The sequence below is a fragment of the Oratosquilla oratoria genome, chromosome 1 (assembly GCF_046742065.1).
Source record: "Oratosquilla oratoria isolate Oo_2021 chromosome 1, ASM4674206v1, whole genome shotgun sequence".
NCBI lineage: Eukaryota > Metazoa > Arthropoda > Malacostraca > Stomatopoda > Squillidae > Oratosquilla > Oratosquilla oratoria.
Window position 1 is genome coordinate 29,076,511 of NC_134777.1, and position 15,781 is coordinate 29,092,291.

The window sequence follows — 15,781 nt, forward strand, 5'->3', positions numbered from 1 at the left end:
GGTGAATGGGAGTGGAGTATGTGGGGATGAAATGGGTGAGAGTGGATTTATTAAGCCTTTGACTTTGGCTACCTTCCTTGTAAAGGGGAAAAAGCCCTTGGTATATGTATGTACCAAATAAATTCAGTTATCAGTCCATTGCCATGGTTATCTCTTGCAGGAGAGCTTGATATGGTGTTTGGAATTGCCAGTGAATTGATTTGGGTGCAGATGGGATTGAGAAAATTATTAGAAGGTGGTTGTTCATTTGAGAATGGATGAGTGTAAATATCCTCAAAGGATACATATATCATTAGTGCTGGGAGTGAGAGGAAGGGGTGGGAGGAGGTAAATTAATCCTTAAGAGCTTTATTCAAAATGTAAAAGAAATAAAAGTGTGGGTGGGTGACAAAGTGTATTGTAAAAAATAAAATGTATACAAGGGGATGGCCTCTATCATGAAAGGGATGTACCTGAATTGAAACAGCAGTAGTACTGGGGAAGAAATGAGATGCAATTGCCATATAACTCTCAGTAGCAAAGAAAGAGAATGAGAAATAAAAGGAGAGTGAGAGGAGTGAGGATGTTTTAAGTCTAGCTATCTCACTTTGCATGTTTACAAGCTAAAAGGAATGTGTGATATAGTTGTGTTTATAAAATCTATACCAAGTCACCTTTTGTGATATGAATTTTAGGTTTTAAATCCCTATCATAGAGGCTATAGGTACTTAGTACCTCAACCTTCCAGGATTAACAGAAATAGAATTTGTAGTATTCTACACTAATTAAACAAGTGAGCTTCATTCCTATTTCATTAACACCAAGGTTAAAAGAGGAGATGAAGAGACAGGAGGAACAACGGAGACAGCTGGAAGCCTTGAGAAGGAAGCATGAAGAAGAAACGCAGAGGCTGGAGGAAGAGAGGAGGAAGATACAAGAGGAGCAGATTAGGAGGCAAGATGAAATGAAGAGGATAGAGGAGGAGAAAAAAAATGAAGAACGCAAGAAGCAAGAGCAAGCAAAGAAGGAGGAAGAGAAGAGAAGACTGCAGGTATATTTTACATTGCTTCCACAGTTTGTTTTGAATAATTGGATTCACAGCAGAAAAATGATTTTACTCAATTTCATTCACCTTGTAGAGGATCTTTGTATGCTGTGTTTTACGAGTTGCGTTTTTGTAATGAGAGGATGGAGGAGGTTTCGAAGATGGGGAGTTGCTGATTAAATGAAGCGGCCTTGCTGTGGATGTGCTGTGGATTAGGAATGGAACAAAGAGAGTAATTGGTGAGGAGCATTGTATATAGGAAAGATAAAGGATGCATGGATCAGATTTGTGTGGTAAGGCAGATTTGTGAAAAGTCTTTGGCAAAAGGTAAAGATATTTTTTGGGCCTTCATTGATTTGGAGAAGGCTTATGACAGGATAGAGAGGAATGCACTGTGGGAGGTATAGCAGATATATGTGATTGGGGAAAGCATATTAAAGGTAGTAAAGAGTTTTTACAAGAGTAGTAGAGCCTGTGTTAGAATTGGAAATGGATAGAATGAGTAGTTTGGGGTAAAGGTGGGGCTACATCAGAGTTGTGTCATGTCGCCATGGCTGTTCAATGTATACATGGATGGGGTGGTGTGGAAGATATTACTGGGGAGTGGAAAAGGTTGAAATTAATTGAGAGAAGTGGGAGGAGAGTTAGTTGTTGTGTGCGGATGACCCTGCACTTGTGGCAGGGTCAGAGGGGGGATTAAGGCTGTTAGTGACAAAGTTTAGGAAGGTATGTGATAGGAGAAAGTTGAAGGTAAATGTGGGTAAAAGTAGGGTGATGAGATATACAAAGGGAGAAGATGGGAGTGAGTTGGAAGTAAGTCTTAACCTCTTCACTCCGGGGCACATCGCACGTCTGGCAGCATTAGCTGCCCAACGTGCGATGTTGCGTCATAATAATCGTATTATAGAAAATAAATTCAGTGCTCAATTGTTCATTCTCTTTCACCCGTGTATTTTGATAACCATAGAAAATATGATGAAGCCAGTTTAGAGAGAATGGAGGATATGCAGGTACGACTACAATAAATATAATCAAGATGCCGACGTCGGCATCATCGTGTACCCACTTGTTCCTCATGACACCTACGTAGGCGTCACCGTATGGAAGTGGTTAAAAGAGAGAGGCTGAAGGAAGTGGATACTTTTAAGTATTTGGGGTAACATATGGCAGGAAATGGTGGAGTGGAGGCAGAGGTGAACTGTAGATTGAGAGAAAAATAAAAATTGGGTGATCAAAAAATGTAATTAGAAAGAGAAATGTGGGACTGGATGCAGAGAAGATTATATGAAGAGGTGATTGTGCTGACAACACTGTATTGGGTGGAGACTTGGAGTTTGAGAGAGGCAGAAAGGAGAAGTTTAAATATGTTTGAGATGAAATGTATGAGAATTGTTACAAGGTTGGATAGAGTGAGAAATGTGTGGGTGGAAAAGGAGATGGCAGATAGGGCTGATGAAAGAGTAATGGGATGGTTTGGACACATGGAAAGAATGGATGTGCTGTGTTTTTGCTACATTGCTTCTGACCCAGGGCAGTGGGCGAGATGCAGGGATGACCCAAGGAGTGAAAATTGTGTCAGGGAGAGGCTGAAGAGATTATTTTTTAGTGTGAGGGGTTGGATTCTGTCAAATGTACTTTTACTTATGGTTTAAGATTTTATGTGTTGTTTATACAAAAGAATTCATGTTAATTTCATAGAGAGTTAAGTAAAAATATAATATTAAATAAGCATGTGGCATGTGTTTCTCTAGGATCAGCAAAGAACACAAGCTAAGCGTAGGGAGGAGGAGCTGAAAAAGAGAGAAGAGGAAGCAAAAAGGAAAGAAGAAACAAGAAGGCTTGAAGAAGAAGAGAGACAAAAGCAAGAGGAACAGAGAAGGTAAATAAGGAAACCAGTCATGTGTGTATTTGTATGTTTACCTAATTGCGGTATACAGGTTATGTGTGAATGATATTTTGATGCAGCTTGAAAGGGTTTCTCCCCATCTCTTTATTTTCTGCATGAGGGGATGGGGCATGAGACTGGGATGACCCTTCATCCACAAGGAGATACAATGAGAGGGAAGAAAAAGTGTATGGGAGTGGAACAGGTGGGAGTGGACAAGCCTTTTGACTAATGTAGTTTCCTTATAAGAGTGAAAAAGCCCATGATGTGTGTATGTGTGTATACATACAGGGACTTCTCAATTTAAGCAAGGGATACGTTCCTGAAGGGATTGGGTAATATAAAAATTGCATAAAGTGAACATGATTACTGAACTAAACTGTACCAAGTCTGGAGTATTGCATTCAGCTGACATTAAATTGAAGGACACGAGTTGTGGGATGTCTAACATACTTATAAAGAAGTAGTTAAGTTTTACTATTGCTCACTTGTACATGTTTATATTAAGCTGTACCATTACATAGCTTTGTATTATCTCAGTCACTGGGTAGCTCTGACTGCCTGTCCCTCATGCTCACTGGACTGTCCTGCCTCTGACTCTGTCTATGTCTCATGCTCATGCAAGAATGCTATTGTAGATTTTTTTTTCTCCCCCCTCCCCCTTCAGCAACACTTCATAGCAGGCCATTTTGCTCCTCACTCTTCTGGTAACTGTAGTGTTTCTCTCCACATTTGGATAATTTTCTTCAATGATTGAGAAATATATATATATATATATGAATATATATCACTTGTACAAAATGTAGTGGCAGATTTGTAAAAATATAATCTCGAAGAACCTACAGTCGGAATAAAAGGAAACTTAGAAGAAAGCATGACTTCTATATTTTGGCTAATAGCTATAGCCCTCTTCAGGAAAGTACTGGTTACAAGAAATGACAGAGACATAAATACAATTGAGATATGAGTAGAAGGGGAAGGGGCAAAGCTAAAAACATGGCAATCTGTCATGCAGGGTGGAGTCAGAAGGGAGGGGATATGTGGGTAGAGGTGTGAGGTCAGAAGGGAAGCGGGGTCAAGGATGGTGGGGGAGCAGGGTCAGGAGGGTGAAGATTTTTAACCAAACGACTCACAGCTAGCCATGAGATTATGTCCAGGGACCATTGACCTTCGGAGATGTTCAGGTTTGGATATTCTATTAAGGCGGGTCATCCCTGCATCTTGCCCATTGCCCTGAGTCAGAAGTAATGTTTCTGACCTAGGGCAATGGGCGAGATGCAGGAATGACCTGCAGACATTATATATAGATATATTCATGTATGTCACAATTTATTTTTTGTTTTGTTGTAGGAGAGCAGAGGAGGAGTCTGCAAGACAAGCACAGATCCAGGAAGAGATGAGAAGAATGGCTGTGGAGGAAGAGCGAAGGCGTATGCAGCAAGTAAGTATTAATCTGCATGGGTTGTGCTCATAGTTTAGGAATAATATTGCCTCAGATATGCTTTTAAATTATCATCAGTTAAGAAGTATTTTAATATTCTGTGCTGGTTGTGCTCATAGTTTAGGAATAATGTAGTCTTAGATATGCTTTTAAATTATTATCAATTAAGAATGATCATTTTAATATTCTGAGAGATCCTTACAGCAGCACAGGTATTTTATTTTAGTACTGGAGCAATCAATAAGAGATTGCTACTTATATGGGCTTCCTCTATTTGAATCCATACTACATTGATATATGTGATACAGTATTTGTACTATGTTACTTCAGGTTTTCCTATCTTGATTTAAGGAATTGTGATGATGATAGAGTCCTTTGAGATGTGTATTCTCAAATTCTTGTGTGGTTGGGTTAGCAGATAATGGATTTGCAGGTTATAAAGCATATTACCCCACTCTAATTCCATATGAACTTCACTATTTCCACTAGCCTCCTCCCTACCATCAACCATACCTACATCCTTCCCTTCTCTGATTCATGTGAGTATCTACCTATTTACATTGAAGCCCCCATAATAGGTATTGACTTGTCAGTTGGGAGCATATTCTGGTAGGGCACATCACTTTAGTTACACCTTACACCAATCCCCACAATTTCTCGAAGCCATCCCCCATACAGCCACCCTTCCTTTTCCAAACATCTTTTGATTGGAACAGTCAACCTTGCTGCTGCCCTGTGTTCTGAGGGTGTCCCTTTGTTTCTTATGGAGTTCACCTTATGAATAGAATCATCAGGGAAGTGTGCCACATGCACAAATAGTTGGTGTTGACATTCATAAATTATGAATGAATCTCATGGAGCAGATACTGGTTTGATATAGAATTATTACAGTGATACCCCAAGATTCTCCAAGGGTGTTTGGTACCAGAGACATTGAGGTGCTGCTTCAAGTCAGCATTGGGTATCCATGTTTCACAGTCTAGCAGCGAGACAAGGAGCATAATTGACTTTTGGGTATGACCCACCACTGGTATGCACTACATTACTATGAAAGTATGTGAAACTGAAAGAGATGTGTCCTCATGGCAGAACACAGCCCCTTGGGTCATGGGAGAGTATACAAACAGACCACCAGGCACTGTGGAAGACAGCTGCTAACTGTACAGGGTTGGCCCAAGTGGTAGCTGCTTGACCTAAGGTGTTGGAGTCAAAGGTTCTGTTGAGGCCCCTCAGTCAATTTGCCTCTACCTGCCAAGAGGGGGCACCTCTTTTGGCTTGAATCAAAGGCCAAAGAGATGTGTTGGTAGCCCCAGGAAGCTCTTCAGTACAGCTATAGCATTGGGGCATCACTGAACTTCCAGAACTGTGCAGGGATTTGTTCTGTCCTTTGGAGGGATGGGGTGATTGTGGGGCATGCGCAGGGGGGGGGGGGATGTGTGAATGATATTTTGATGCAGCCCAAAGGGATTTATCCCTATCTTCTCTTTTTCTGCATAAGGGGATGGAGGGGGGGGGTCGCTGATTAAATGAAGTGGCCTTATTGTGGATGTGTTGTCTTGCTGCATTGCTTCTGACCCAGGGCAGTGGGCAAGATGCAGGGATGACCTGTCATCTAGGAGAAGCCAAGAAAAGAGGAAGGGGTGGTGAATGGGAGTGGAGTATGTGGGGATGAAATGGGTGGGATTGGATTTATGCCATTGACTTTGGCTACAGAGAGCTTTGTAGTGCTACAAGGCCCTCTGTGAGGGGCACCGTCTGAGCTTCCCAATAGGGGGGGAATGTGTGATGTTAAACCATGTCATCACTTTGGCTACATCCCTTGTAAGGGAGAAAAGGCCATTGGTATGTGTATGTTTTTAATTTATTTTTTTCCATCCGAGTGTCCAACACACCCTCACAAGCAAGAAACCAGTGGGAGGTTTTTTAAGTTATTCCTTTACCCCAGGTTTCTATAGAATTCTTTCCTATTCAGTTTTTTTTTTTTGTTTCTTAATTTTTATCTCTACAATTACAGCTTGAAGAAGAGGAAAGGCAAAAGCAAGTAGAAGAGGAGGAGCAGAGGCAGCACCTCCTTTTACAAGAACGTTTGAAGCAGATGCTACCTGCCTGGAACACTCCCCCTGTGCCTGTGCCTGAAAAAGCCCCTGCACCTTCCTTAGCAGATATCCAAAGAGCACAAGAAGAAAAGGAAAGAAAGGTTAGGATAGTTTATGAGCCACTGATGTCTGTTTACTCCTGCAAAGGAAGAGAGTGAATGATTTAAGGTGAATGGATAGGCTGCATCAGTATTGTGTGATGTTTCCATGGTTTAGTATATAGTGTGGTCATTAAATATGTGTGGTTGTGGTACAGATGATAGTAAGAGTGAAGAGATAGTGTTTGTGGGAAGGAAGATGGATGTGTTAGCATTAAGTGAAACAAAGTTGAAAGGGATAAGTGACTGAGTGAGGGAAGGAGTAGCTCTGCTGGTAAGTGATGAGATAAGAAAGACTATGGTGAAGTGGAGGAAAGTATCTTCAAAGTTGATGTGGGTGAAGTTGAAACTGGGATGGGAGATGTCGGTTTTTGTAAGTACACATCACCGTCATTTCCGTAATGCCTTCCACTGCTACCACCAATTCCTATCCTCCTCCACATTTAACAGCTCTCTAAAATACTCCGCTCATCTTTTTGGATACAAATATTTTGATAACGTGAATTGCCTTTGGCTTGAGGAATGTTGCAGGGGATAGGGATGACCTTTCATTCATGAGGTGCAAAATGAGAGGGACAGTGAGTGGGTTTCATATGGATGTGAGGTGGGTATAAGGTAGGCATATGGTTTTATACTCAGCCACCCCAGAAAAGGGCAGAAACATGGAACATAAGGGAGGAAGAGCTTAAATGTGCTTGAGATGAAATGCCAGAGAACTATGGTAGGGGTTACTTGGCTGGATAGGATGAGAAATAAGGAGGTGAGGAGGAGAGTGGGGTGGAAAGGGAGTTGGGAGATAGGGTTGATGAAAACATATTGGGATGGTTTGGAGATAGGAAAAGAATGAGTGAAGAAAGATTAGTAAAAGAGGTGTGGAAGGCAGAGGTGGAAGGAGTGAACATGAGGGGCAGCCAAGGATGAGATGAATGGATGGGGTAAAGGGGGCATTGGGAAAGAAGGGGATGCCTGTTGAGTAAGGAAGGGAGAAGACAGAAGATCGGGGTGAGTAGAGAATAGTTGTGTATGGATGATGCTGTGGTGCGTGAAAGGGAGGGTGAGGGGTGGGTGTAAGGGAGTGTGTGTAAATGATGATTTGATATAGCCCAAAGGGATTTCTACCTGTCTTCTTTTTTGCATGAGGGGACAGAGAGGGATGGGGAAGGTTGCTGATTAAATGAAATGGCCTTGCTCTGGCTATGCTGTGTCTTGCTGCATTGCTACTGACCCAGGGCAGTGGGCAAAATGCAGGGATGACCCATCATCCAGGAGGAGCCAATAAAAGAGGGAGGGAGGGAGGGATGATGAATGGGATTGGAATATGTGGGAATGAAATGGATGGGAGTGGATTTATGCCTTTGATTTTGACTACCTCCCTTGTAAGGGGTGAAAAAGCCCTTGGTGTATGTATATATGTATGTATGTTTTACAGAGCATATTATTTGTACCATTCATGTGCATGGAATGTCTTTTTTTTCAGGAGCGAGAAGTAGAAATTCAGCTTCAGCAACAGAGACAGAGAGAGGCACAAGTGCAGGCTGCAGAGGAGGCCCGACAAAAGAGTGCAGGGCTCAAGTGGGCTGCCAAGGCTTCCGTTAATCAGACCCCAGCACAGCCTGTTAAATCTCTCCTTGAAATCCAAGCTGAAGAAGAAAAAGAATTGAAAAAGGTTGGTATAGTTTGTAAACTTTCAAATTTAGACTATGATATATTCATTCCGTCCATAGACAGGTACTTGACAAGAAAGTACATTCACAAGACCCAGCCAAAAACTTCATTCATTGTTGTTGAGTAAGACTGACTTGAAATTTTAGTATAGATTTTTAATTTGTTGTGTATATATGCATTATTGGCACCACTTAGGGGATTGCCAAGTCAAAGCATGTCTTGGCTTGGAGTGGAGGTAGAGGTAGAATGTAGAATGAAAGAAGCAAGTAAATGCCTTGGGGGATGGAAAAGTGTAATGAGAAATAGACATTTGGGAATGGATACTAGGAGAGATTGTATGAAGGGGTGATTGTGCACACAGCACTGTATGGGGAAGAAACATGGAACATAAGAGAGGAGTTTGAATGTGTTTGGGGTTGCCACTTTAATGAAGCAGCCTTGCTGTGGATATGCTGTGTCTTGCTGCATTGCTTCTGATCTGGGGCACTGGGTGAGTTGCAGGGATGACCTGCCATCCAGGAGGAGCCAAGAAAATAGGGAGGGAGGGGTGGTGAATGGGAGTGGAGTATGTGGGGATGAAATGGGTGGGAGTGGATTTATGCCTTTGATCATCTCCCTTGTAAGGGGGGAAAATCCCTTGGTATGTTTGTATGAATAGAGTAGTTTGTGAAAGAATTTCTCAGTAGTTACTAGCATTGTTGAGTTTGTCTGTACTTGTAGCGTCGAGAAAAGGAAGCAGCTGAGCGAGCAGCCGCAATGAGCCACATGAGCCTCAATGCAGCAGGTGTGTGGGGATCTGCTGCCCAGTCCCTCTCCTGGGCCTCTAGGGCTTCAAATACATCCACCTCCCACCAACCTTCTAGTCAGCCCCAGCAGTGGGGTAACCACATGGCCAATGCTGGAGGAGCTGTTGTGGCTGGACCTTGGGGCAACCAGCAACAGCAACAGCAACAACAGCAGCAGTCAAATAACACCACCTCAGTGTGGAACAATGAACGACCGACAGCCAACCTGTGGAACAGTGCCAACTCTGCTACAACTGCAGTAGCTGCCTCAGGTATGGATGGGTGTTTCAAGATGTGCATATTGTATCCATCATAGAGTTTTTTTTAATATATAACAAATAAGGAAAAACTGGTAGAAAGAGTGTAAAAAGCAGAAGTGGATGGAGTGAGCTTGAGAGGAACACCAAATATTAAAGAAATCACTGGGTTGGAAGGGGCTTTGGATGCACATGGAATGTCAGTTTAGCTGGGAAGGGAAAGTCCAAAAAATAGGAGTGACAAAAGGGAGATGAAAGGATGAGTAGATGAAAGGATACTACAGACTGCTTCATGAAATTATTTTTAAGTGATGAGGACGGGGATGGGTTCCCATGAAATTAAGCAGATACTGCTGAGGAAGCCTTGTACCTTGTATCATTGCCTTTTATTTAAGTCGTGTGGTAGGGGGACAGAGATGATGCTTCATCCATGAGATGCAGAGATGGGATGGGTTTTAATTGTGTATTATGTGAGTGTGTCACTATTGACTTATCTATCCTACCCATTATAAGGGGGAAAGGGTCTGGTATTTATGTATTTTACTCAAGGCTCCCTTCACCCCATCAATCCATCTCATTTTCATGCTTCCTATCAAGTTCACCCTGTCCACCTCTGCCTTCCACTCTGTATTTGCAAGTTTCTCCTCAATCATTCTTTCCATGTGCTTAACATCCCACTATTCTTTCATCAGCCCTATTTGCCTCCCATCTTCCTTTCTATTCCCACACTCCTCACCTCCTCATTTTTTAATCTATCCTCATGACCCCAACCATACTTGTCAAACACCCCAAACCAGTAGTTAAAGTTATGGTTGTATGTTACCATGCCAAGGAAAGATAAATAAAAGTAAACTAAGATGTGTATATCTTGCTTGATCAGGTGGATTCTGGGATGACCCAGAACCTACCAGGATAACCAAAGCAGGACCTCAGCCAAACCTTCGTACTACTCCAACCAAACCTGCTGCCACGAGTAACAACAGAGGTCTCCAGCAGCAGATGCAGCAGCACCATCAAGTTCCCATGAATAACCGTAATAACAAGAAAAAGGGCAAGGATGAGGGTGAAACGGTCAGAAAGCTCTTTTCAGAGAGTATGACACCTAGTGATGGGTTCACACAGTGGTGCAAGACATCCCTTACGAATATGAAGGTCCATGCATCCATTGACAGTAAGTATGAGCAATATGTGAGGTTGTCCTCTTCATAAGTAATTATAATTTACCTTGTATGTCATCACATTACTAGCAGGCAAGGGATATATTCATATTCTCAGCAGGTAATTGTATTAAAATTATAGGCTGGCTTAAAGCTGAAAAGTAATTCAGTTCTTTAAGGGAGACCTTTATTCAATGGCTGCATCTCAGCTTAATAGAATTTTGTCACTGTTAGCTCTTCACACTCCCTTTGTATAAAGAGAACTACATTATGCATTATATATGTAGTTGCTGAGTCTGTCTCATAGTTGGTTCTTTTGGGTCATCATCATCACAGTAATATTAAATTTTGTTGCCTGAAATTTGCTGAATGGAAACCCACAGCACCACATTGTCTGGCTGCAGTCCTTGGGCCATCCCATGGATCTGTCTAAGAAGAAAGGATAGATTGTTATCATTGTTGTAGATTAGTGTGAGCCTATAGTAGTCACAGTGGAGTAGTCACTTGTTGGCAGTAGTCCTTTTGTGAAAATGTGGAAAAAATACTGGAATACTTAATAGATCTTGGGCCTGGTATGGAGAAGTGTTTGCCCCTTAGGGTTGCACTTCTAAATGGAGGTGATTGCATTGATAGATGGTAAAGAGATAATTCTCACTGATGTGTCACATAGTATCACCATTTGCAGGTATCTGTAGTTGATCTTGTGTCATTGTAAGATATTGATGATATGACATAAACTATGAGTACAAGTATGCAATGGCTTCAAGAAAATAAAGAACAGGTTGTATTGCAAAGCAAAGAGTTATCCCTAGAGTCCATAATCATAAGACATTTAAGTTATGCTGAAGAGAGGGCTTGCAACGTCCATTGCATATTTGCATTTAGTGAAGTTTACTATGATTATTGGGGGTTGCTGGACATAAGAATATCCATATCTGTAACTTCTTTTTGTTTGTGGATGACACTTCGCTTGTGACGGTCAAAGGATGGGTTAAAGCAATTAGTGATGGAGTTTATGAAGGTGTGCACTAGGAGAAAGTTGAAGCTAAATGTGGGTAAAAGTAAGGTGATGAGATGTACAAGGATAGAGGATGGAAGTAAGTCTTAAAGGAGAGAGGCTGGAGGAAGTGGATAGTTTTAAGTATTTGGGGTCACATATGGCAGGAAACAGAAGAGTGGGGATGGCAGTAGTCTGTAGACTTAGAGAAACAAGTAGACATCTTAGGGGATTGAAAAATGTCATGAGAAATAGGCATCTAGGAATGGATGCAAATAGAAGATTATGTATTGACCTTTACTTTTTTAGGTGCTAAGATAAGAGGGAGGGTGGAGGGGTGTGGAGTGTATTCAGGGATAGAATGGATGGGAATGATGTTATGCCTTTTCCTTTTTGGCTACCTCCCTTGTAAGGAGGAAAAAGCCTTGGTATATGTATGTATGTATTTACCTAGTTGTATTTTATGGGACGAGAGCTATGATTGTGCCCACAACACTGTATGGGGCAGAAACTTGGAATTCAAGAGATACAGAAATGAGAAGTTTAAATGTGTTTGAGATAAAGTGTTTGAGAAGTATGGTAGTGGTTATATGGTTGGATAAAGTGAGAGATGGGGAGGTGAGGTGAGCAGGGGTGGAAAAGGAGATGGCAGGTAGGGCTGATAAAGGAGTATTGGGATGGTTTGGACACATGGAAAGAATGAGTGAAGACTAGTTAAAGAGGTGTGGAAGGTAGAGGTGGATGGAGTGACCTTGAGGGGATGACTTGAGAATGAAATGTATGGATGGGTTTAAAGGGGCTTTGAGCTAGTGGAGAATGACAATTGAGCAAGGAATGGAGAATGCAGGGAATAGGGTTGAGTGGTGGAGGATAGTTGTTTATGGATGATTTGATGCAGCCCAAAGGGATTTCTTCCCATTCTCTCCATTTTCCATATGAGGGGATGGAGAGAGGGTGGTTCCTAATTGTATCTGCAACATCAAAAGTATTTTTTTCTTGTTTTGTGATAGTGTCATTAGGTTATAAGTAGAATAAGGTTTTAAAGGGGTAAAATGAAAATAATCATACTTATATGGTTTTCTGTGATTTATTCTTATATAAGCCAATTTTTTCCACAGCCAATATATTTTATTTGATGAACTAGAAACAAAAACTAATATTACTTTATATTATTACCCACCAGTTCCAACCTTTGTTAGCTTCCTGTCAGAGGTAGAATCCCCGTACGAAGTTCATGACTACATCCGATCTTACTTGGGAGATAGCAAAGAAGTGAAAGATTTTGCCAAGCAGTACCTGGAAAGGCGAAGCAAAGCACGCAATGCACAAAAAGAAAGGCATGGTGAAGACAACATGTTTGGCCCAGCCCCTGCAGTCACTCCAGGGGTCATTCAAGAGTTTCAGGAAGTTAAGGTAGGCCTTACAGGTGTTTATCAATGCAGTGTTTTCCAGGCTTTATCATTTGTGACCTTAAATACAATCTTACCTCAGTGGTGCAGACCAAATATTTGTAAACAAAATTTGATAATCATTTTAACGAGGTTGAATGAATCAACATATTGTCACTTTCCATCCATACCACACCAATTTACCTATTTACCTAGTTGTATTATACAGGAAGAGAGCTATGCTCATGGTGAGCCGTCTTTGTATCTTTCAGTATCAAGTTTTTTCTTAAAATCTTGAATAGTATTTGCACACACACACTTTCTTTATCTAAGATATTCCAGATATCCAGCACACTGTGTGGGAAGGTATATATATATATATATACATATATATATATACATATATATATATATACATATATATATATATACATATATACATATATACATATATACATATACATATATATATATATAAAATTTAAGATCTCTTCCATAGTTATTTTTATTTTATTTTATTTTTTTCATGACCTCTTGTTTTTCCATTGTCATTTTTTAGTAAATCATTCCTATCAAGGATTTCCATTCCTTTCATGATTCTATAGATAGTCAGAAGATCACCTCTTTCTCTTCTCTGCTCCAGTGTTGGTAGTTCCAATTTGGATAATCTTTGTATGTTAATTTGGAAAGAGGTGGTGCCAACTTTGTCATTGCTCTCTGTATTCTTTCTAATATCCTTGTATTCTTTTTAGTACTGGATGTCCATAGTGTCACTGCATATTCCAGTGTTGGTCTAATCAATGTAACTAATATTTTTTTAATCATTTCTTCATCCAAATAGTCAAATACCACTTTCAATGACTTTAATAGGTTAAACGTTTCTCTGACTGTTTTATTTATATGTTTATCTGGTTTCATGTCTTTGCTGATTATTACTCCAAGGTCCCTTTCCGAGTACACTTTTTTTTATTTCTGCCTCATTTTTTGAAATTCTGTTTTTACTTTTTCCAAACTCCATTATGCTACATTTCTTGATATTTAAGTTCACTTTCTACTTTTGAGTCCATTTCCAGATTTTGTCCAGGTCTGATTGTAATGAATCACAGTCCTTTTCTGTTCTTACTTTCTTTAGTATTTTTGCATCATCTGTGAAGAAATTCATATAACATTCAACTCCTTCATCCATGTCATTTATATATATGGCAAACATGATTGGAGCCAGCACCGACCCCTGTGGGACACTACTTATCATTTCTTCCTACTTTGAGTATTTGTCTCTAATTACTACCCTCATTTTTCTCCCAGTCAGGAAGTCCTCTATCCATTCTAATTACCTCCAGTGCCACCTGTTGATTCTATTTTTCTTATTAATTTCTTGTGTGGTACTTTATCAAATGCTTTATGTAGGTCTAGATAGGCACAGTCTGCCCATCCATCCTTCTCTTGTATTATCTATCAGTCTTGAATAGAAGCAGATCAGGTTTGTTGTAGATGATCTTCCTTGTCTAAATACAAATTGATTTGGGTTCAGTATAGTTTTTTAATTCCAGGTGTTTAAACCATCTACTTTTGATCACTCTTTTTACATATTTGTGCTACTGTGCTTGTTAGGGAGACGGTCTGTAGTTAGTTGGATTTTCCTTGTTTCCTCCTTTATATATTGGTACAATGTTTGCATTTTTCCAGTCTTTTGGTACCTTTCCTTCTTTGAGTGATCATTTGATTATAGTGTATATTTTACCTGTTAACTCTGCTACGCATTCTTTCAGTATCCAATTTGCAATTCCATCGGAACCATGTGATTTTCTGACATCAAGGATTTTTATTTGGTCATTGATTTCCTTCTTTGTTACAGTTATTTCCTTCATTGGGGGGGATTTCTGTCTCTATTCCCTCACAGTTAGGCGAGTTCTCATTTGTGAATACCGATTTGAAATGGTTGCTCATAATTTCTGCCGTTTATTGTTCGTCTGTATATTCATGACTTCCTTGGCACAGCTGTTCTATTTCTTGTTTGTTTTTAGTTTACCATTCACATATCTGTAAAATAGTTTAGGTTGTTCCTTGCATTTTTCTATTATTTCTTTTTAATAATTTAGCTTTTCTTCTCTGCGTATTTTTACATAATAGTTTCTTAGTTTGATGTATGTTTGCCATTTGCTCTTTTTTGTCTTTTTTCCATTTTTTCCAGTCATTGTCTCTTTTATCCTTAGCTTCACATGTTATTCCCTCTGTTGTATCATCTCGTGGATGAATAGTCATCCCAGACCCTTACCACACTGCTATGGTCAGAGGCAGTGGAGCAAGACAACACTTCCACAGCAGGGCCAGACCAGCTGGTGCTGGTTTACCCCCACTGCTTTCCAGCCTTGTAACACCTGCCATACTTGTTCAGCACTTCATCTTAATCTCTTCCTCTCTGCGCCCTCCAGATTCAAAGTCTCTTGTCCATGCATTGTCCCATAAGCACAATCACTCCCATATTCAAATTTTCATTTTTCCCAGACATTTCTATTGTAATTCACTTTCACTGCCATTCTTCACTTTCACTGCCAAATACTTTAATCTCTGTACTTCCTGCAGCCTCTTGCCTCTTAGACTTGTTCCATTCCATCCAACTGCCATTACCAGTTTTACATCTTATCAGTTACTTTAGATCTAATTTTCTTCCAGCTTCTTCCACTTGCAAACCCTCCCAAATTTGACCACCAGTTGTTTCAGTTTATCCTCTGATTTGGCCACAATTGCAGCCATCTTCAAACAATTGACTGATCTCCTCCCTCAGCCACAGTTGCAATCATCTGCAAACAGCTGATTTGCCTCCCACTTCCCCTACTCCCTTAATGTCAATTTATCCACTGACAACCATTATCTACTCACACCTATCTCTTACAGACTCTCCTAATTAACCCAGAGCTCCCTTCACCCTATTCATCCATCTCATGTACATACATAGTAATAGAGGTTGAACTAAAGGAGGAAATATAT

The 15,781-nt window shown here is 40.4% G+C and overlaps 1 protein-coding gene across 10 annotated transcripts in view; it reads left to right on the forward strand.

Moving 5' to 3' along the window:
- Gyf (GIGYF family protein Gyf) overlaps positions 1–15,781 on the forward strand; it is a 136,353-nt gene that overhangs the window by 72,446 nt on the left and 48,126 nt on the right. For all 10 annotated transcript variants that reach the window (XR_012967115.1, XM_076197376.1, XM_076197351.1 and 7 more), the window contains 8 exons: positions 805–1,030; positions 2,776–2,903; positions 4,260–4,350; positions 6,365–6,547; positions 8,022–8,210; positions 8,930–9,266; positions 10,132–10,422; positions 12,589–12,818. Coding sequence is in view for 9 of the 10 variants with exons in the window: in XM_076197376.1 (XP_076053491.1) it covers positions 805–1,030; positions 2,776–2,903; positions 4,260–4,350; positions 6,365–6,547; positions 8,022–8,210; positions 8,930–9,266; positions 10,132–10,422; positions 12,589–12,818 (1,675 nt within the window). In the remaining variant the exon portion in view is untranslated. The remainder of the gene's footprint in view (positions 1–804; positions 1,031–2,775; positions 2,904–4,259; positions 4,351–6,364; positions 6,548–8,021; positions 8,211–8,929; positions 9,267–10,131; positions 10,423–12,588; positions 12,819–15,781) is intronic.